Here is a 22,674-nt window from a genome sequence, read left to right on the forward strand (position 1 = left end):
CCTTCACAATAGCAAATGTGGATACACTACTTTCAAATTAGTTTTTATGATTAGGGTAGAAAATCTTAATTTAAACTAACTTGTTCACGTTTAATATCTTAGAAGACTTTATTAGTATTTTTCTTAGAGACTAATTTATCCAAAATATAAATCTTTAAGAATTTATTTGTCATTTTATTTTTTTTTCTCCTTATTTTTTTGGTAGTCTATGTAAAACTACATGCAATTAATTAACTTAGGTTGGTTTAAATAGTACATGTTTATTTTTTCTAAGATAAGATTTTGAGATTGAGTATGAGAGAAACAGTCTTATTATGACATGTATGTTTTTTATTGGAATAAAATTATCTATTATTATAGAGAATACTGATGATTTTGATAAAAAAAATGTTTAGATTAGGGGTAAGTATTGTTTTAGTCCCTAACGTTGAGGCTGAAAATCGATATTAATACGAAAAAAAGAACGTTAAGGACCATTCTAAATAAAAAATTAGATGAAGGACGATTTCGATTTTCAGCCTCAACGTTAGGGACCAAAATAATACTTACCCCTTTAGATTAAATTATTATTATTATTATTATTATTATTTTTCATACAATTTTTGCATCAAAGTTTATGTAATTTTTAATTTCCTTACTAATATAGGGAAAGAAGATAGGACCTAAGTCCACCACTAGTCCACTCCACCAGCTTGCAGGCTTGGTAGTTACATTTAGGTCTCATAGTTTATCTAATGATTCTTATCCACCATGAAGAATGTTCTGTCAATTTATAGTAATATTTAAATTTCCTTTTTCCCTTTTGCATTTTGCAACTAGGTTTCTATAGATACATGTGCATATGCACAGGACCCCAGTACATGCTAAAAATGCCAATGCTATCATTTTCACACCCAATATTCACTTTCATGACATCTATACAGCACAATTACACTCTAATGAAAATTTGCTTCTAAATCTCATAAATAGTTGGTAGCAATAGCATCACTTTCTTTTATACTGTCTTCTTGCATTTAAAATTTACCCATTTACAGTCTAACTATGAATTTCAATATAAATTAAATTAAGTCTGAGGTCAAATGATATTGCACACAACACTTTTTAATTAAATTATTAAGATTATACATTAACTTTACACTTGATGCTTCTGTATTTTATAAAATATGAGACTACTATGTGTTTAATGCTTCTAGTTTGTCGGTTTCAACTTTCTAGAGCTTTTGGTGTAAAATAAAAGAACTTCAAAGTGAAGTATTGTTTTCAGGGTGAAGAATGAATAAAGGAAGTGTCTACATCTTTATGAGTAGTAACCTTAAATGGGGATATATGGGAATCATAGAAATTAAGAGAGTAACTTTGAGAGAATAGTGTTGCTGCTACCTGCTATGTTTGGATGAGATACTCATCATCATGTCAAGAAATGCATCATCAACAACTCTTCTTATCCTTTTTCTTCTTAACATCTCTTTGCTTCTTCCACCACAAATCTCTTCTCTGAACCAAGAAGGACTCTCACTACTTTCATGGATTTCAACCTTCAATTCCTCTAACTCTGCTACTGCTTCTTCCTTCTTCTCTTCATGGGATCCAACTCATGAGAATCCATGCAGATGGGACTACATAAAGTGTTCCAAACAAGGCTTTGTCTCAGAGATCATAGTACAATCCATTGATCTTCATAGCACCTTTCCAACACAGCTTGTTTCCTTCAACCACCTTGAAACTCTTGTAATCTCCAATGGAAACCTCACAGGTGAGATTCCAACTTCATTGGGAAACTTAACATCTCTTGTTACCTTGGACCTTAGCTTCAACACTCTATCAGGAACCATTCCAGATGAAATAGGACAGCTTTACAACCTTCAATGGCTATCCTTGAATTCAAACGCCTTAAATGGTGAAATTCCAACAACAATTGGAAACCTTACAAAGCTTCAGCAGCTAGCACTCTATGACAACCAGCTCTCTGGAATGATCCCCGGCGAAATAGGCCGGCTGGCGAATCTTGAAACGCTTCGAGCTGGAGGCAATCCGGGCATCCACGGCGAAATTCCAATGCAGATATCAAACTGCAAGGCTCTTGTTTTTCTTGGACTAGCAGATACCGGAGTTTCTGGGGAGATTCCACCAACAATAGGAGAACTCACCAATCTTCAAACACTTTCAGTATACACTGCACATCTCACAGGTCACATTCCACCAGAGATTCAAAACTGTTCATCTTTGGAAAACTTGTTCCTATATGAAAACCAGCTTTCAGGGAACATCCCTGATGAGTTAGGCTCTATGCAAAGCCTTAAGAGAGTGTTGCTTTGGCAGAACAATCTAAGTGGTACAATTCCAGAGAGTCTTGGAAACTTGACTAATCTGAAGGTGATAGATTTCTCTTTGAATTCTCTGGCTGGTGAATTACCTTTTAGTCTCAGTAATCTACTCTCATTAGAGGAGCTTCTTTTGTCTGATAACAACATTACTGGAGAAATTCCTTCCTATATTGGAAACTTTTCGAGGCTGAAGCAACTCGAATTGGATAACAACAAGTTCTCTGGAGAGATTCCAACTGTCTTAGGGAATCTCAAGGAGCTTACACTCTTCTTTGCCTGGCAGAATCAGCTCCATGGAAGCATACCAGCAGAACTCTCTGACTGCAAGAAGCTTGAAGCAATTGATCTTTCGCATAACTTCCTCACCGGTTCGATTCCTCGAACACTGTTTCATCTAGAGAATTTAACTCAGTTGTTGTTGATATCAAACATGCTTTCAGGACAAATTCCACCAGATATTGGCAGCTGCACTAGGCTGAGCAGGTTGCGCTTGGGATCGAACAATTTCACCGGTCATATTCCACCAGAAATAGGCCTTTTAAACCGGCTGAGCTTCCTCGAGTTATCAGATAATATGCTCAGTGGAGATATTCCCTCTGAGATTGGTAACTGTGCTAATCTAGAGATGCTTGATCTGCACGGCAATGCCCTGCAAGGAACAGTTCCTTCCTCATTAGAATTCCTAGTTTCTTTGAATGTCTTGGATCTTTCTGCAAATCAAATAAGTGGAAGCATTCCTGGAAACTTAGGAAAACTTTCATCTCTAAACAAGTTGATTCTAAGTGGAAACCATATCAGTGGTTTGATTCCTCTGTCACTAGGCCTCTGCATGAATCTGCAGTTGCTGGATATAAGTAACAACATGATCATTGGTTCGATTCCCGATGAGATTGGCCACTTGCAAGGGCTAGACATCCTCTTGAACTTGAGTTGGAATTCTCTAACAGGCACCATTCCAGAGACCTTTTCGAATCTTTCGAAACTTTCCATATTAGACCTCTCTCACAACAAGCTCTCAGGCACCCTCCGTGTGCTAAGCAGTCTTGAAAATCTTGTCTCTCTAAATGTCTCCTACAATAGATTTTCTGGTTCTCTTCCTGATACCAAGTTCTTCCGCGATCTCCCTCCGGCTGCATTCGCTGGCAACCCTGAGCTTTGCCTTAACAAGTGTCGTCCGGAGGGAGATCGCCAAGAAGCAAAGTCAGTAAGAAACATCCTTATCTACACTTTCCTTGGTGTTATTTTAACATCTATTGTTGTAACCTTGGGAGTAATCTTAGCACTCAGAATTCAAGGGGCTACTTTTGGGACAAAATTTGAGGAAGGTGGTGAGCTTGAATGGGCTTTCACTCCATTCCAAAAGCTCAACTTCTCAATCAATGACATTGTCACAAAGCTAACAGATTCAAACATTGTGGGAAAAGGTTGCTCAGGGATCGTTTATCGAGTTGAGACTCCAATGAAACAGTTAATTGCAGTTAAGAAGTTGTGGCCAATAAAGAGCGATGAGCCGCCACCAGAGAGAGACCAGTTTTCTGCTGAAGTTCAGGCCCTTGGATCAATAAGGCACAAGAACATTGTAAGACTCTTAGGATGCTGTGACAACGGACGAACCCGGCTGCTCTTGTTTGATTACATATGCAATGGGAGCTTGTTTGGATTGCTCCATGAGAAGAGACTGTTCTTGGATTGGGATGCAAGGTACAAGATCATGCTTGGAGCAGCTCATGGTTTGGAATATCTTCATCATGATTGTATCCCTCCAATTGTTCATAGGGATATCAAGGCCAATAACATCTTAGTTGGTCCACAATTTGAAGCTTTTCTTGCAGATTTTGGCCTTGCCAAACTTGTCAATTCATCAGATTGTTCTGCAGCCTCTAACATTGTTGCAGGCTCTTATGGATACATAGCTCCTGGTGAGTATACAACTTCTCTTACCTTGTAAATCCATTCTTTTGAATTAGTATTCATTGTGCCTTATTAGTAGTATTCATTGTGAAACTGCAGAATATGGATACAGTTTGAGGATCACAGAGAAAAGTGATGTGTATAGTTTCGGAGTGGTGCTACTCGAGGTGTTAACAGGGATGGAGCCAACAGATAACAGGATTCCAGAGGGTGCACACATTGTCACCTGGGTTAGCTATGAAATCAGAGTGAAGAAAAGAGACTTCACATCAATCCTTGACCAGAATCTGATACTGCAATGTGGAACAAGGATCCCTGAGATGCTTCAAGTTCTTGGAGTGGCTCTCCTATGTGTGAATCCTTGCCCAGAAGAAAGGCCTGCCATGAAAGATGTAACAGCAATGCTTAAGGAGATCAGACATGAAAATGATGAATTCGAGAAGCCCAATTTCCTCCATAAAGGCATGGTTACAAATCCTAAAGCAGCTGTTCATTGTTCAAGTTTCTCTAGATCATGTCAGCCACTAATAGATTCACCATCTTCTTCTTCATAGTGTTATTATTTATTAGACTTGTTCAATCATATTCTTTTTTCTTGTGACAAATTATTTAATGCATATTAGTATTAGTCAACCAAAGAGAACTCTTATTTATACATGAAAATACTCCATCGTAGACATCTTAGATAATTTAGGTCTTTTGATAAATATTTTAGATAATTTTTAAGGTACCCAAAATTTAGTCTGAAGAATAAAAATTAGCTTATATTTATAAAGACTATCAGACTTTTATTTTTAAACAATGTGAAGCGATATAATCTTTTAAAAGGGCTGCATCTACTTGAAGCGTTATGGATGAAAATGTTAAGTTCATTGGATCTTAAGGAATATGTTAGTTAAATAAAACCAAGAGATAAAACATAAGGTTTTGTACTAAAATACCAAAGTGCAAGTTGATTGCACTAGGATCCAGGAAGAAGAGGCTTTAGGACGTAGTCCCATCTGACCAATATAAGAGTCTACTTTTGCCGACAAATGTATCATGACAGAGGGTACCGTTTCTTTTCCTTACATTCAATTAATTCCATGAACAATGACTGAAGATTTTGTTTTTGATATTGGAGTTGCAAACTTGCAATGGTATTTTTAAAAAATGTGGGTTGATGGGGTGTTATTTTTAAATATGGAACCGTTTAATTAGATAAATAAAAATTAGACTGTCTGATTTGTGAGAAGTACAGAAATCGGACTGAAGAATTTATGAGAGTATAGAAATCGGACCGAGGAATTTCTGTTAAACAAAATTAAAAAATTTGAAGTATAGAAATCGGACCCTCCAATTTGTGTATCTTCCACACTTTTGAAAAACACCAAAAATTATCATGTTAAAATATATCACTACTTTTACTTCCATATACAATGACTTGTTAATAGAAAACAGCTCTTGCTAACAAGTACTTTGATAAATTTACAGATAAGTTAAATTTTTATGAACTTAATATCAGAAAACTTTAAAATTTTATCTTTTTTATAACATCTTTCTATTTTCACATCCTTAAAATGCACACCGAAAACATTTATTAGTAAAAAATTGGACTTTGACAAAACAAAACGGACATAGCTTTCAAATGTACTGTGAGAGATGGGCCAAGAACCAAAAAGCAAGAGTTGACACTGCCTTCTTTCCTGGCATATATATATATATATATATATATATATATATATATATATATATATATATATATATAAGCAATAATATACTAAAAAAAATTTAATTTGAGTTAATCAAATGATTAGTTTCCTCATTCACTTAAACAAGTATCATGAGTTTGAATTCTGATTTGTGTAAGTAACCTATTAGCCAGCAGCAAACCTTTAGATGATATTCGACGAATTAATCTTTAATTTGTTAGGCTGAAAATACCGTAGGTAACAAAAAAATATATATACCAAAAAAGAAAAATATACATAAGCAACATTAGAATTAAAAATTATATAAACAAATAAAGAAAGAAAAATAGTAAAAAGAAAGAGAAAACCAAGCATATGGACCACCCAATCCTTCACAAATGTCCCTCAGCAATTATTTGTGTGAAGATAGAGATAGCTCTGTGCTGCATGTTACTCAAAAGAAACTTCGCTTTAATTCATGTGATTGGAGACCATACTAGCCCCACACATACATATAGTTTCATTTCATATTATCTATCTTATCTCCCTTGGTAAGGAACTCAAGCAATCATCTCCCATTAAGTAACTCACTATTTTTCCTAAGAAAGAAAAAAAACTGGAAAAGTAAGTTTTGTAGTTCTTAATTAAATTAAAACACAATGAGAAAAGTTAATATCTGTACTTCAGTTCATTAATAACACCAATAACACATGCCATATAGCTTCCTTCTAGAAACTAGCCATATAGCTGTTGGAAACAAACGAATTAATGTTCCTAAAGCAACACCCTATTTACTAGAAAGCAATTTATTATATTTTATGATTAAATTATATGAGACAATTCAGTTTGTAATATGCAGAATAGAAAATTCAGTATGTTATTATATTATATATATAACTAAACTAGAGAACTAAGGTAACTATGACACGTATATAAAAATAAATCATAAACCTGTGATTCCTAACTTGATGAGTATTAAAGGGTACTCATTAATGAAGCACAACAATCCTTGTTTGGTATCATGGGAGACAGATGGAAGAAGTAACTAGTGACTTCTCAAAAATTAAAGTATGAATGCAAACTAACAGATGTTTAAACTAAAGTAACACCAAATGTCAGAAGAACTAAGGAAGAGTCAACTGAAAAAAATGATAAAGACTAAGCTTTAGAGGCAATAAGAAGTCAATCGAATAAATTTTTGTAAACCAAGTTAGTGAATGTATTTAAGCCACCAAATCCTGCAGTGGGACATGCAATGATGACGCTTCTGTGTTTATAGTTGCAATCTGCATGTGCTACTTTTTTTCAAGTGGTCACAAATGTACTGATGAATAAACGTGGATATATATTATGGTGAAGTCACAAAGAAATGAAAGAATATTAAAGCAAGCAGTATTCATATATAGGAGACAAAGACTTCATAGAGAATCATCATTTAATTAAGTATAGAAAGGTTATTATGATTACCACCAATTGATGAGACCAATAAACTTTTTGGTGTGAACTTTTGGACTAAAAGGAATGTGTTATGAATATAAGTAAATAATTAGAGTGTTTTAGAATATAAAAGTAAGTATCATTTTAAATTAGGATTGGAAAGTTCTAGAGTATTGCTATTGTAATATGAATATGTTTTATGGATGAGAAAAATTACAAGAAAGATTATCATAGTTAATAGTACTTTTTCTTACTTTCCTGAGCAATACTTTTAGTTTTCTTTTTTATAATTATGCTTAATTTCTGCACATAACAGAATGATTGCAAAAACTAGTGGCATGAAGTATTTTCTGTAAAAGTGTAGTAGTATACACTTGTCTCTTAATTAGAGAAACTGGAACAAAGATTTCCATATGGTGATGATAATTTCAGTGCAATATTCATTTGAAAGAATTTATACTGTTAGATTTTATTTATTTTTTAATTTCTAAACTAAAAAGACACAGGTATGAATTTAGTTTAGTACATTGTGATATGTGAAATCAAATGGAATTCATGAAAATAGAAAAGAGAGAGTCTGGCAACAAAATTTGTCATATTAAACCTTTTTCATTTAAAAAGATCTCAAATTTACACTTACATCCAAAATATGAAAAGAAAGCCATAAGGAGTTTGAGTTACATGACTCAGCATTTAAATTAAATTACCATCGAAACGCAGACTATTTGCATGGAAAGAACTAGATTCTATTTCTTCACACTTTGCAACTCCAGAAGCATAGTTTATTTGTATTTAAATTTTAAACACATTGAATTTTTAATACACCAACTAATTCAAATGGATAGTTATTTTAGATAAAGGGGAAGAAAATGGCTATAATTTTATTTTAAAGGAGATACAAATAATATAAAATCTTATCCATGACATAGTATTTCCAAAGGCTTTGCTAAAGAAATTTCTATATTATATATTACCACATAATAAGCAAAGAACATAGATACCCGAACTTAATGTGACTGAATGCTTTCTCATTTTGTACATACATAGTCTTATACAACTTGACTTATCCAGCAAATAGAAGAACCACAAGTTACCCCATCGTCTTGTACCTCACACTTACCTGATAGACTGAATGGAAAAGGAAAGAACAAACTGGTATAAGAGTACACAATGGTTAGTGACATTGAATGGAAACATACAAAAAAGAAATGCAAAATGAAAGCTTGAACTCACTGGCTAGTATCTTATCCAAGATAAATACAATTTACAGATCAGGATTTCCTCTATGGGTGCCACTTTATGCTGCATCCAATACTTTATTCAAATAGAAACTCACAACCGTAAGTATGTGATTATTGATTACAACAGAGACCAAAACTCAAAAGATTCTGAAGCTTTCGGAAGGAGAGTAATGTACAATACCTAGGCTTTTGCTCTGAAGGTACTGGCTGGCCACTCAAAACGCGATCTATTGCTAAGCTCAAGTCTCTTTATACAGAAATAAATAAATAAATAAATAAAAGGTGGTTAATACAATAGGGAGATTAGGGAAGTTCAAACAATTGCTCGATGATAAATAATGTGAAGCTAACCTTCCTGTCACTGGTACATTATTACTTGGTCGCGAATCATCAAACTGACCATGATAAACCAGCTCAAATGGCCTCCGACCATCCTATCATTGTTTGATTAGCAATTCAGGGCTTGTTAGCAGCCAAATCAAAGTAATGCTGAACAATGTGCAATACAATGAACAATGCTGGCTGTATTTACCTTTTTGTAGAGGAGAAATTCAGGTGTACAAACTGCTCCAAAATCTCGTGCAACATCCTGTGACTGCAACCGAAAAAATTCAATCAAATATACATTTTTACCAAATTACAGAAAAGATAGCATCGGTTTCAATAAGTTCCAATTAACTGATCAGAAAAAGAATGATCTGCAGTCATGATTCAGGCCTGATTGAGTTATTCTGTTATTGCTAGTAGAAAAGAGCTTCCAATTTTATGATAAAAAAGCGCTAATATGATTTGCAAACACAACCTTTAGAACATGTCTTCAAATGAACATAATAATTAATAAATAATGACATTCAATATCTATTTATGGCAAACAAATTGGTTGGTCATGTACATGTAGGTACTTAATAAAAGGCGACTTAAGTACTGAAACATACCTCATCATATAAGTATGGAAAAGGATAGCTAAACAACTTAGCTTCTTCTGCCATGAATTTCGGTCCATCCTGTAAGGCACAACTCCAAGTTTGACAAATCATTCAATACTTTGCTCATATCTCAATTAAAGGATATGTAGTTATGATAACCTGGGGGTGAGTGGCTACAGAATTCGAAGAAATGGCAACCACGGCAAGTCCTCTCTGTAGAAAGAAACCATAAAATTCTTAAAATGTTTTTTTGCTCATTCAATTCCAGCCTGCTACTGAAGAAAGTAAGATATTTCTTCCTGGGTAATCGATTTACTTACCTCCATATAGAAATTCGTAAGCTTTACAATATCCTTTTTCAGATGCTTAACAAATGGACAATGATTGCATATAAACATAACCTGCATAACACATAAAGAGGAAAGTAAGGGAAAAAAGAAAAAGAAAAAAGAAGGGTCACTACATATTACAGTCTGAACAGATAGAAATTTCACATGTTCACTGAATAAGCATCTGGAGAAAGAGATTAAAGGAACAACTTCTAGAACAGTTCTCAAAACTTAGCCACTATGTTTTAGCACATTGCATAAGAGAACTTAAATAGCATATATTAATCCACACACTAAGAAACCTAGTATTAAGCAAAAAGGAAGCTACTGACTTGGTGGTGTATAGCTCAGCTCCATACAATTGGCGCGCGAAGTTGGTTAGAACCTAAAGTTAGAATCAGTTACTAATGCAATTAGTTAGCTAAGTCCCAATGTAAAATGTAAGGTAGTAATTAGCTCTGTGCTTATAGAAAGTAGTATATAAGGACAGAGTACATCACTCTATTATTGAAACTCATTTTGAATGCCCTCAAAAACTCTGCTCATGTAACTTCTCTCTCACCCTCACATCTGAGTTCTCTGTTTACCAAGAACAGATTTCCACATGACTAGAATATCTGTTTCAATGAATTCTTACATGGAAAAAAAACATGCTTGGAAAATGGAGCAGAACAAAAAAAATAAGCAGAAAGATAATAAAGAATAAAAAAAAGTGGAGGATGGTACCAGTAGAGCTGGATATGCTTCAAAATCCTCCAATGACCAAACTTTACCAGTAAGAGGCTCTGGAAGCTGATTCAATCCAAACAATTAAAATTAAATTAAGGAAAATATTCCATTTTCAAAGTAAAAAAAGAAAGAGGGAAAAAAAAACCCTAAACCTGAAATTGAGGTGCTCTGGAGCCCAAGGTTGCAGCTTTGGACTCGGTTCTAGAAGCACGAATCATTAGTCTCGTTGGTGATGAAGGTGTGGCTATGGTGTTTGGGTGTAACCGCAATGCACGAAAACCAAGAGAACGTGGTTGGGAGAGTGAGAATGATAATGTAGGGAGAGCAGTGCTTAATTGAATTGAAGGTAACACCCTCAGCTTCAGTGCCATTATTCACATCTACCACCTTCAATTCTCCGTCTTCATCTTCTTCGTAACACACAATTTTTTTTTCTGGTCTTCGTTTTTTTCCCGTAATTTTCTTTCTTAAAAAAAATAGTCCTTATTGGGCTGAATTGGCTGGTCCTCATAAATGGGCTGGGCCTATTCATTAATCTTAATGGGACGAGCTGGATGTGTCAAGACTGAAACAATAGCTTGTCCGAAAAAAAGGACCAAACGGGCAGCACGAATAGGAGAGTATGCGAGCTAATAATTAGAGGAGAAGGGTGAAATAGAGCTAAGATTGAAGCAGAATTTTCCCAACATATGATGCAAAAAATCTTTCAGACACTAATCAGCTTGAGAAAAAGGAAAGATTTCTTATACTGGCCTTATAAATAGGACGGGATGTACACTATTAAATCGAGATGTTACATAGCAAGAAAGGAAGCATCGGCAGGAAAACAACAAAAGTCTTCGAGTTCAATAACTGGAGCAGATTAGAGAGAGTTATGAAAAAGTATACGGGAGTTACAAGTACCACAAAAAGTTAAAAATATTTTTGTGGAAAGCTTCTCAAAATGTTGTACCAGTAAATTCTAATTTACACAAAAAGAAGTTAACTAACACACCAATATGTCATATTTGTCATGAAGAAGAGAAAACTACTGAGCACGCCCTTCTATATGCCTGTGGACCAGAGCTACTTGGTTTGGAGCACAATGTCAGTGCATTCCAGCAAAAGAGACAGTCTCATTTTTTGGGAATTGGTTCTTAGAAAATATTTTGAAGATAAAACAAATCGAAGAGAAAGAACAAGACATCATGATTAGCAGAGTTGCAGTCTTATGCTAAGAGGTTTAGAAGACACGAAATTGAGTAATATACCAAAAAGAGGAGGTGAATCCTAAGTTGATGATCATGAAAGCCAAAACATGAGAACAAGAATACAGAAAAGCCATACAATCAGACATAATCAACAAACACAGAATCAGCAGAGAAAGAGTGGGACACATTACCGGGAGAGCACCGTCAGAGGGTTGGTTAAAAGCTAATGTTGATGCATCATTTAGAGCAAGCACAGGGGAGACAGCAACCGCGGTTGTGATCAGAGACATAGATGAAAAGCTTCTATTGGGAGCAGTAGAGATAATTGCTTCATGTTCAGCACTAGCAGTAGAAGCAAATGCTATAAGAAATTCAATTATCATAATAAGTAATTTAGGACTAAGCAATATTTTGATAGAATCAGATTGCTTACCCTTAATCCAAATATTGAAATCAAAAGGTAGCTTAGGGGAAGTGGATATGATTCTGATGGATATTACAGAGATGAAGCAGGAAGTCTCTGGTGGAGAATTCACATGGACACCTCGGAAAGGGAATCAACTGTCCCACCTTGTGGCCACCCTCATACTTAGCGGAAAATTCAGCAATGATTGGAACCGGCATCCATCAGGAGAAATAGCAAGAATCCTAAAGAGGGAGGAGACGGCAGCATGGAGAAGCAGAAGAAGACAGGAAGATTCGCCTCAGTACCTCAATCAGGGAGAAGAAGTGCGGAGACACGATATCACAACAGAGCAAGAGCGGCCGTGGACCACAGCGACAGCGAACGGCGAGGCGTGCCAACGGACTCTGGTGCAGCAAATCAGCGATGAAAGGGGTAATAATCTACGATGGCAAGAGAAATCAATGCAACCGGCAGCAGAGATGCTTCGAGGAACACAAGCACAACGAGGAGCAACCAGCAAGCAGCAACGACGATCCTCGGAAGGAGAGGAGCAAAGTAGTGAACTTGAAGGCGTGGTATCAATGCAACCTTTGGTGGAGGCCGGAGGTGGCAACGGATACCAGGCCGATTGGGGGGGGGGGACGACGTATCTGTTAAGAATGACGGCGCGAAGTCAATTGGAACAGAGGACAATCAGTTGAATCTAGGCAGATGGCAGGGTGGACGGCGACGCGAACGGCGGTGTAGAAGTGTAACCGAAGCTGCAATGGAACCTGAGAAGCAAAGCAAAGGAAGATCGACAATTACAGAACCAACGACGGTCGCGACGGCCATGCGAGCACGAGAAGGAATTGGCCTAGCGGGTGATGCGGGTGACGGTGGCATGTTTGCGGCAAATGAAAGTCTTCTTGGAAGTTCGGAGGTGTTATAGGCTTAGAGTGGTGAGAAGCACACACGCAACTACCTAGAGAAGAAGGAAGAAGTTTGAAATCTGGGTCCAGACCTGGGTTTGACCCTCGTTCCTTGGTTTTGGGCCTGGATCGGACCAAAAAAAAAAGAAAAAAAGGACCAAAACAATAGACACAATTCTGGTCAATCAAAGATTTTCGACCTATAACCAATTTGGGTTGATCGAATTGTCAACTCACTTGTCCACTTAAATAAGTGTCGATGGTTCTATGTATGCATATTTGACCCATAATACCCAAAAGAAAAATAATTGACCCAGAAAAGTAAAAAAATGTGCACACAATCAATTCTCAGCATTTTTTCCGTCAAAGATAATATCCTTTAGTCCATTTTCCGATGTGATTCACTAACGGAAGACAAAACAATTCCTGGCAAAGAGGACAAAATAGTCTCTAGTAGCTTTCTTCTTCCTCCTTTTCTCCGCCGCCATCACCATCTCATCAGCTCAAAAATCATTCAAACCAAAAGCACACGATAATATTGTCGTCTTCGCACACGGTGTTGTGTTGTTTCTGTTAACGACTATAACAGAAAAATCCAAAACAGATGGTAGTTGTAGTAGGAAGAGAGGGATGACAGATAATCCAATTTAAAGAGGAAAGTGAGAGTGAAGGAAAAGAAGAAATGCGAAACAGTGACGTTTTGGCCTGGGTTGAAGTCATTAGTGGATTGTATAGACACGACGTTTTCGGCAAACTCGCTGCCGGTGGCGGTGTGGGGGGTGGTGTTATCTGGTATAAGGCCGCAAGTGTTGTTATTGTATCCTGGGTAGGGAAGGGCGTTGCAGGTGTCACAGGAGGTGAAGCTGGCTAAGGAGCAATGGGCGGAGCCATAACAGGCAGGCAGTAGGTGGAGGAGACATAGTTTTTATTGCAGTAGTCGCTAGGAAGACCAATGCTTTTGGTCTGAATGATTTCTGAGGTGAAGAAACGGTGATGGCGGCAGAAAAGAGGAGGAAGAAAAAAGTTACCAAGAACTGTTTTATTCTCTTTGCTAGGGACTGTTTTGTTCTTAGTGAGCCATTCTAAAAAATGGACTAAAGACTATTATATCTAACAGAAAAAAATACTAAAAATCAATCTGTATATTAATTTTTTTGGATTAAAATATCTGTTTTTAAAATTTTTTTAAATTGATTTAAATAATTATTTTAATAATAATCTAAATAATTATAGGGTAACTCTTAGACAAAAGCATTCGTATTTCGTTGAGTATAAAAAATTCTGGTTAAAAATAAAATATAGAAAACACGACGAAGCATTTTGATCGTTTGTGGAACCATTTTCAAGAGAATCATATAGAGTTCATATTGAACTGTTTTAAAAACAAAAAAATTATGAAGTGCTCAGGACGATGTGCATATATTAAGTTGCTTAGGATTTGAAGCAGTTCCAAGAGGTGGAATGTAGTATTCACCAGGAAAAACAAAATTTGTTAAGAAATTGAAATTTATGTCATCTTCTAGTGAACATAATCAAATGTTAAAGCAGCCAGCAAACTTGAGAAATCTTCACATACAGAGAATCTAGTATGTTCACACTTCGGTACAGTACGTTGATACGTAATAAAGTATATTTTCTACTTATTATTTATTTATTTATTTATTTTTTTGGTGTTTTATCTTTAGGTGACTTGAGTATGGTGATATAGATATATGATATGAATTTATATCAAGGAATAGATAAAATTAGATAAAAATTTATAGAAAATAGAATAGAAATCTTTAGAATTAAGGCTTAGAGAGAAACTAAAATTTTAAATTATAATATTACATCATATATGTTTATATTATTGCATCATATTCTTATTTATAATATAATTTTTTAAGTTGGACTAAGTCCAATACTAATTCTAACAATATATCAGATTTGAGAAAAAAATATGATGAAATTAGCTTTTGGTTTGTAAAACTACTTTTAGATAAGCAAAGATTTTAGATTTAGACGAAGAAGAATTAATATTTTAAAATATTGCAATACTTTATGTATAGCTTTAGACATAATAAAGACTAAAATTTGTCTCTATTTTTTCATATTCAGATTCATTGTAATTGAATGTTAGTTCACTCTTAATTTATAATAATTCAACATAAAACATATCTCATTTTATTTTTTGAATCAAAGTTATTATTTTTAGTATTTTATAAGCACCGTTTAACATTGTTTCATTGTGATGAATAAATTTTTTCTTCTGTTTAAAAATATATATATATTCTACTTTACATAAAAATTAAATAACTCACATAATTTTTTTTAAATTATTTTTTCACTAATTATTAATATTTTTTGTTCTTAATGTGTTTTCCAATTTGAATATTTGATAACTCAAAAATTAATTCATGATAAATATAAATTTTATACAAGAGTCTATTATTTATCAATAAATTACTGAATACATGAAATGAGATTTAAACTTTCAACAACACTTGAGCAACCCAAAGTTTTAGATTTGCAATCTTCTGACCTCATAACTAAAATAAACTGAACCTGATAATAAGAATTTATATATCCATTATTTAATTTGGAACTTTGTTATGTCATCCATGACATCCGGCAATAAAACAATTAATAAACAAGATGATATCATTCTTTCAGGATGAGCCAAGTATTTTTAATATTCTGATCTCTTTTTAAATCATGAAACAATACATGCCAATCTAATTCTAATTAATAACTTATATGAAGATTAATTAATACAATAAACATCATAATATCTGGTGAGTTTGTATAAAGTTAAAGAATAATAAAAATGTGGATAAGAATCTTATAAAATAATGTTCTCTTCAAAACAGAAAGCAACAGCTTTATTCACATTTAAATTAATTAATTATTTTATTATATCAATGAAGCATATACATGATAATGAATTATAGTTTGATATAAGGACGGGCAAAATAATCTTTATTATTTTCTCATTTTGAAAACAATATTTCTTTTAATCATGCATGTACTAATCAGGAAAAATTAAAGGGAAAAGCTATTTAATAAAAGTTTCATACTTTTAAAAATAAAACTAGCTCCTCGATCAAGTGTCTTCTATCTGCTCTTTTTATTTTATTTTATTTTTTAAAAGCATCCATAATTATGTACTTTTTAAAGTTATTGTATGTGATGCACATTGTTCGCTTAAAAACATTTTGAGAATAGTAAAATGACATTTATTCTTTATTGTAAACCATAACCACATTTCAAAAGAAAAATCATAGTAATAATGAAAGAAACCATTAACCAATTACATGAGGTAGTTATTGCCCAACTATTTTGCTTTTTTCTTTTTTTTCTCTCAACTAATTAAAGTTATGGTTATGCTATTCAGAAGATTATTATTTTAATAATGTTAGAGATATATCTATTAATATTATCTTTTTCTATTAACTTAAATTTTTAAAATGAGTAATTTTATGACAAATAAAAAATTCAGATTGTTCACTTTGTAATAAAAAAAATAAAAATAAAAACAGCATACACAATATACACTCTTTTAGAATTTCAGTTATAAACTTCATTTTTCATTAAATTTTACCTTTTACCAAAAAAATTTCCTTTATATGTAATCCAAAACATATGAATTTTTTATTTTAAGTAATTACTTTGGCTAAAATAATGTGAATGCTTTAACCTTTTAGTACAAGTAAAATTGTTTCTATTTTCTAATATAAGATACTTGTGATTTACATTGACTAGAAGATAGTCAAGATACCCTAGCTAGACTAGAGACTCCATAAAAATATGATAACACGCACAACTTCCTTCCACTAATTTACTTTCAACTTTAATAAATAAATAAAATAATATACTCTAATAGATTTTCTCTTTTTGATACTAAAACATATTTAATAATAATATTTTAAAATTTTAAGATAATATAATATATGTTCAGTCAATTGCATCAATCAATATTAGCACCGCATAAGTGAAATTCAAAGCTGGTGATGATGTCAAAATACACAAGCCAATAACTTATATTTCTTTGTATTTTAAAACTAGTTATAGGTCATCAATTTTCAATTAACATCTAATAATGCTAACTTGTGAAGATAATTAACCTGAGGGGCTGAGGTACACTTGTATTTAAATAGAACACTGATGTAAGTATGAAATTTATATTAGAAATGGAGATGCTTATCCTCAAATGAACAAGTAGCTCACCCAGATGATTTGAAATCTACCAAAAATTAATCAATATGAAAGCATTATTCCGCATATAATTTCTATGGTCTATTAAGCTCTCTTAAAGTGTTTTTTCTTCTTTTTCGGTCACTTTTTTAATAATATTTTTCGTCATATATTATAAAAAGTAACTCTTTATTAATTTTTGCGTTATAAATAATAAATAAAAATTCAAAGTATCTTTTTTTATTAAGAAAAATTAATTTTAATTTCTATATTATGGTAACACTTAATTAATTAATTAAAATAATTAAAATTAATATAGTTACTATTTTTTATAATAATATTATTTAAATTTATAAATTTAAAAATAATTTATTATTAAAAAATATTAATATTAAAAAAATCATATATAACAATAATATACAATATATAATTCAAAATTAAATTAATTTATAAAATTACTTAATATAAAAAAAATAAAAATTCAAACTGCCCCAATATAGTGAAGGAGGGAGAGAAAAAACAAAAGAAACCAACTCCGGTAAACCTAATAAAAAATTTTGTCCGTTTTTTTGTCCAAGAAAAAAACTCACAATGCAGAAAATAAGAGAATGAAGTACAAAGCAATCCCAAACTGCTAGCACAAGAAGGAAGTAAGGGAGAGACACAAGGAAGAAAGGAGATATTGGAGGAAAGAAACTGTAGCACCGAAATGCAACAACAATAATTCAGGTTATACTACACAAAAAAATTTGTTCACATTTGGTGCGAAAGAGGGTGAAGGGGGACAACAGGGAGCTAGGAAATAGAATTTAAAGCAATTGACAAGGAAGACCAACACCCACAAAAGGAGGGATGAAAATGATGATGTAAAACTGTCAGGGTTTGGGGAAATCCCTGACAGTTCACAACATAAAAGGGATTAAGAAAACTCATTCCCCCGATGTTTTATTCCTATGTGAAACAAAGAATAACTCCTCGACTGTGGAAGGTGCGTTGCGGAGGTGTGGTTTCAATTCTATGTTTACAGTTGACCCAATCGGTATGGCAGGAGGATTAGTAATTGCGTGGAAAGAAGAGATTATAATGCAGATTGTGGAACACGATTCCTTCTATATTTACTTCAAAATGGAGAATAGACAAGGCAAAATGAAATGGGAGGTGATAGGTGTCTACTTGCACACTGAAAAAGGTATAAGGGCGGGACAATTTAATAAAGTTCTTGAAGTTCTCGAGAGATGGGGTGAGAGTATTATAGTGATGGGTGATTATAATGCAATCCGTTTCAATCATGAAAAAGAAGGTGGCGGAATCAAGACTGCAACGTCTATCCAGCAGTTTAATGATTTTATAAATTCCAGATGGTTAGTAAACATGGGATATGAAGGTGATAAATTCACATGGAGCAATAGACAATTCAAAAGAAACTTTATTAGAGAAAGGATGGACAAAGTCTTAATTACGAATAGCTGGCGAATTGAATTTTCAGTGGCTGTTGTGAAGCATCTAGAGGACACAGGTTCTGATCATAGACTGTTACTTCTCAATTCGGGGATGGAGGAAAGGAGGGGGAAGCGCCGTTTCAGGTTTCAGGAACGCTGGTGTGAAAATGAAAAGGTTATTAATCTGATCAAAAGGTCTTAGAAGGTAGACATTCAAGGCTCACCAATGTACAAGCTGGTCGGGAAATTAAAACATTGCAGGCATAAGATTGTTGAATGGCAAAGAACCTCTTCCTCTAACTCACAAACCAATATTCAGCACCTTAAGGACCAGATTGTTCAAGAATCCAATAAAGGTTTCGAGGCGAATGAAAGTAGTATTCGAATATGGGAAGTGAAACTAGAGGAGGCATTGGAGCAAGAGGAACGGTATTGGAGAGAAAAATCGAGAGTGCAGTGGCTTAATTGGGGAGACAAAAACACTAAATTTTTTCATTCTAAATTTTAAGCCAGGAATAGAAAAAATAAGTTAGTGGAGTTAGAGGATAAAGAGGGTGGAGTTGCTAATGATCCGGAGGGTATGGCAGCAATAGCGCAAAAGTACTTTGAAGATCTCTTTGCTACTAGCCAACCTAAAAATCCGGAAGTCGAGTTGCAAGGTATACCAAACAAGATAAATGTAACCACAAACAGGTCCCTGATTCGTCTAGTTACTGAAGCAAAAATAAAAACAACAGTTTATTTCATCAACCTCTTTTTCTCTCCGGGGGAGGATGGTTTTACAGCCATATTTTTTCACTTTTTTTGGAGAATATCAAAGGTGACGTGGTTCAGGCAGTAAAAAGTTTCTTTTTCGGAGGTAAAATTCTTAAAGTCTTCAATCACACACATATCTGTCTTATTCCAAAAGTACTGAATACTAAATCTATGAAGCACATCCGCCCTATAAGCTTAAGCACTATTTTTTACAAAATAATTTCTGAAATTCTGGCCCATAGGCTACAAATCGTGATTAACAGAATTATAAGTGATTCTCATAGTGCTTTCATCAAAGGCAGGTTGATTAGTGATAACATATTGATTGCTCATGAATATATGCATTTTCTGAAAAATAAGAATTATGGAGATTATGATACAGCATTGAAGTTAGATATGAGCAAGGCCTATGATCGGGTTGAATGGAGCTTTGTGTGGAATATAATGCAAAAATTGGGATTTTGTGAAAAATGGATGGTTTGGATAAAGGAACTTATGACAACAGTTTCCTATTCTGTTATTGTGAAAGGTCAACCTTATGGTTTTTTCAAGCCATGTAGAGGGTTACGACAAGGTGACCCTATATCCCCCTATCTATTCCTGTTTTGCGCAGAGGGACTCTCCCATCTGCTCCATAGAGGAGAACAAAGGCTGAAAATATCTGGGTTGAGACTCAATCAGAGGTGTCCTAGAATCAACCATTTATTTTTCGCAGATGATTCAATACTTTTCAGCAAAGCAAGTGAGAAAAAATGTCAAAAATTGCTTCGAATTTTACAGGTTTATGAGAAAATAAGTGGGCAAAAGGTTTATCGTGATAAGTCATCTGTCTTTTTCAGCAAAAATACCCCAATTCACATCCGTGACCAACTAGCTCAAATTCTTTTGGTACCACACATTGGAAATCAGAACAAATATCTAGGCCTCCCAGCAATGATTCAGAGATTCAAGAAGGCTACTTTCAACTTCATTTAGGATAGGGTGATTCAGAAATTGAGTCATTGAAAACGAACTCTTTTATCTACTAGTGACAGAGAAGTGTTAATTAAGTCTGTGGCCACGGTGATTCTTATTTACACTCCAAGTTATTTTAAATTACCAGAAACTCTCCTTGAAGAAATTCAAAGAACCATTCTACAATTTTGGTGGGGCCAAAAGGAGTCTGAATGGAGAATGCACTGGATTGACTGGAGAATTACTTGCAGACCAAAGAATCAAGGAAGACTCAACTTCAAAGACCTTAAAGCCTTTAATTTGGCAATGCTAGCAAAGCAAAGATGACGTCTACTCACCAGGCCAAACTCTCTTATTAGTAAAGTTTACCAGAGTAAGTATTATCAAAATTCTGGTTTCCTAAGAGCAGAAACAAGTACAAATCCCTCTTGGGGTTGGCGTAGTATAATGGAAGGAAGGAAAATCTTAGAGAAAAGAATTCTCTGGAAAGTAGACAGAGATCTATCTTTTCAAATTAGGGAGGATTCATGGGTCAGAGACTATGTAGCCATCACTCCTAATCTCTCACAACATACAGAAGAAAGACCAGAGAGAGTCTCAGACCTAATCATACCTAACAGGTCATGGAATCAACCACTAATTCAATCAATCTTCAGCCCAGAAATTGCTACAACAATCCTTAACACACAGATACATGAAACCAAAGATAGAGTTACCTGGATGAAAGAAAAAGGAGGTAGTTTCACAGTAAAGTCGGCATATAGGATAAGCTTCCAATTTTTTCACCCACCTTTAGAATACCTACCGGAACAGTGCCAACACAAAGCATTATGGTCTAATTTGTGAAAAATAAATTGTCATCCAAAATTTAAGAATTGCCTTTGGAAGATTATGCATGAGGGACTACCTGTTCTTTAGAAGATTCAATCCCAAATTCAATTAGTGAACCCAATTTGCCGGCGGTGTAACCAAGTTGAGGAATCAACCTTTCATTGCTTTTGGGAGTGCACATAATTGAAGGATGTTTGGCAAGCAGCAAATTTGCCCACACTAGACCAATAAGAAGAAACCTGAAAATGGTGGATGAGACTGAAAAATGAGTTAAGAAGAAATGAAGCAACTAAAGAAAGAAGAGAATTTGCAGCAAATATTACTTGGCAAATTTAGAAAACCCGAAATATTTTCATCTTTGAAGGCCGTTAAATCCCCCATCTGAGGTCTTGGCAGCAGCTCGGAGGGCTATGGAAGAATGTTGAAGAATATGAAAGCCTCACTTTCCCTTTTCTTTTTTCTTACAACAAGATATGTATTAGAATTTTGGTGGATCTATCCATTTTTTACTCTTGCTTGTAGTCCATTTCGGACCATCTGTTTTCATTAATGAAAACCATATCCTACCATTGAAAGAAAAAAAGAAAAAAAGAAAAACACAGTTAAATTCTATAGTTGACGACAAGTATTGTGAAATTGTCATATGTGTTCAATCAAGTCCTCTTTCAACTGTTTATGTTGCTGCTTATTTTGAAGTTTGGCATTTCTTTGGAGAAATTGATGGTATGGTGCAAATCTTCTTCTCCCAGCTGAGGGTTGTGATAAGCCGTTTTCGACATCGTCATATTCTAAGTCTTGAGCAAAATTTCCCGCATAAACGCCTTTTTCTTCCTCAACAATTATATTATGCAATATAATACAAGCTCTTATTATGTTTGCAAGCTTTTTCTTTGTCCTTTTTAGTATTGTGTAAATAACTTGTGTTTCTCTCCTTATGGCTTTCAGATTGATTTGACAAATATAATTCATTCAGGAAAAATATCATCTGCTAAATAGTATCTCATAGTATAATTATTATCATTAATAGTATAATTTGTATGTAATTAAAAAAAGAGTTGAGTTGGTTTGGATCTATTTTTTCAAACAAAAAATAATATTTTCATAAACTTAAAAGAAGATGAAGAAGAGTAGAAGAAAGTGTGAGAATAGAAGTGTATCTAAATAATATATATAGAGTAATAAAATATCAATTTATTAATAATAACAGTAACATAATAATGACTAGTTTTCAATAACTGATTTTGCAACGGCTAGTTTTATAATGTGGTTAGCATTTTTAAATTTTATAAATAAAAATAAATAACTCAACCAAAAATTATTTTATAATGTGTAAAAGTTAAATTTTTGTTATGTAAATAAATTTAATTAATTATAATTTAATATAACAATGTACATAATATTCAATAATGATTTAATATACTTATTTAAATAATTAATTAATTAATTA

General features: G+C 33.8%; 2 protein-coding genes across 5 annotated transcripts; one reads left to right on the forward strand and one right to left on the reverse strand.

Annotated features, from left to right (window-relative positions):
• The first annotated feature begins 1,279 nt into the window (after window positions 1-1,279).
• LOC130943866 (LRR receptor-like serine/threonine-protein kinase RGI2) lies at window positions 1,280-4,909 on the forward strand. The gene is made up of 2 exons (XM_057871927.1): window positions 1,280-4,243; window positions 4,335-4,909. Exons 1-2 carry the CDS (start codon window positions 1,411-1,413, stop codon window positions 4,787-4,789), a joined length of 3,288 nt encoding a protein of 1,095 aa, XP_057727910.1. The 5' UTR covers window positions 1,280-1,410; the 3' UTR covers window positions 4,790-4,909.
• Window positions 4,910-8,184: 3,275 nt separating this feature from the next.
• Window positions 8,185-10,996, reverse strand: LOC130943882 (uncharacterized). Of its 4 annotated transcripts, XM_057871956.1 has the most exons (11): window positions 10,720-10,869; window positions 10,565-10,630; window positions 10,171-10,417; window positions 9,830-9,910; window positions 9,669-9,722; window positions 9,519-9,587; window positions 9,116-9,178; window positions 8,935-9,017; window positions 8,765-8,830; window positions 8,576-8,656; window positions 8,185-8,494 (listed from the first exon to the last, which is right to left on the reverse strand). In XM_057871956.1, exons 4-10 carry the CDS (start codon window positions 9,905-9,907, stop codon window positions 8,626-8,628), a joined length of 444 nt encoding a protein of 147 aa, XP_057727939.1. In that variant the 5' UTR covers window positions 9,908-9,910; window positions 10,171-10,417; window positions 10,565-10,630; window positions 10,720-10,869; the 3' UTR covers window positions 8,185-8,494; window positions 8,576-8,625. The 4 variants fall into 4 exon arrangements, with proteins under 4 accessions (XP_057727939.1, XP_057727938.1, XP_057727940.1 ...); XM_057871955.1 differs by lacking the exon at window positions 10,171-10,417 and having other exon boundaries at window positions 8,185-8,470; window positions 10,720-10,996; XM_057871957.1 differs by lacking the exon at window positions 10,720-10,869 and having other exon boundaries at window positions 10,171-10,223; window positions 10,565-10,603.
• Between the last annotated feature and the right edge of the window lie 11,678 nt (window positions 10,997-22,674).

The sequence above is a fragment of the Arachis stenosperma genome, chromosome 8 (assembly GCF_014773155.1).
Source record: "Arachis stenosperma cultivar V10309 chromosome 8, arast.V10309.gnm1.PFL2, whole genome shotgun sequence".
Lineage (NCBI taxonomy): Eukaryota > Viridiplantae > Streptophyta > Magnoliopsida > Fabales > Fabaceae > Arachis > Arachis stenosperma.

Bases quoted from the DNA above. Each gene is read 5' to 3' on its own strand.
- LOC130943866 (XM_057871927.1), top strand. From the start codon at position 1,411: ATGTCAAGAAATGCATCATCAACAACTCTTCTTATCCTTTTTCTTCTT. The intron at 4,244-4,334 runs GTGAGTATACAA...GTGAAACTGCAG, and splicing joins TTATGGATACATAGCTCCTG to AATATGGATACAGTTTGAGG.
- LOC130943882 (XM_057871955.1), bottom strand. From the start codon at position 10,938: ATGGCACTGAAGCTGAGGGTGTTACCTTCAATTCAATTAAGCACTGCT. The intron at 10,631-10,719 runs GTTTAGGGTTTT...GGATTGAATCAG, and splicing joins CCAGAGCACCTCAATTTCAG to CTTCCAGAGCCTCTTACTGG. The intron at 8,657-8,764 runs GTATTGTACATT...ATTTGAATAAAG, and splicing joins CCTTCAGAGCAAAAGCCTAG to TATTGGATGCAGCATAAAGT.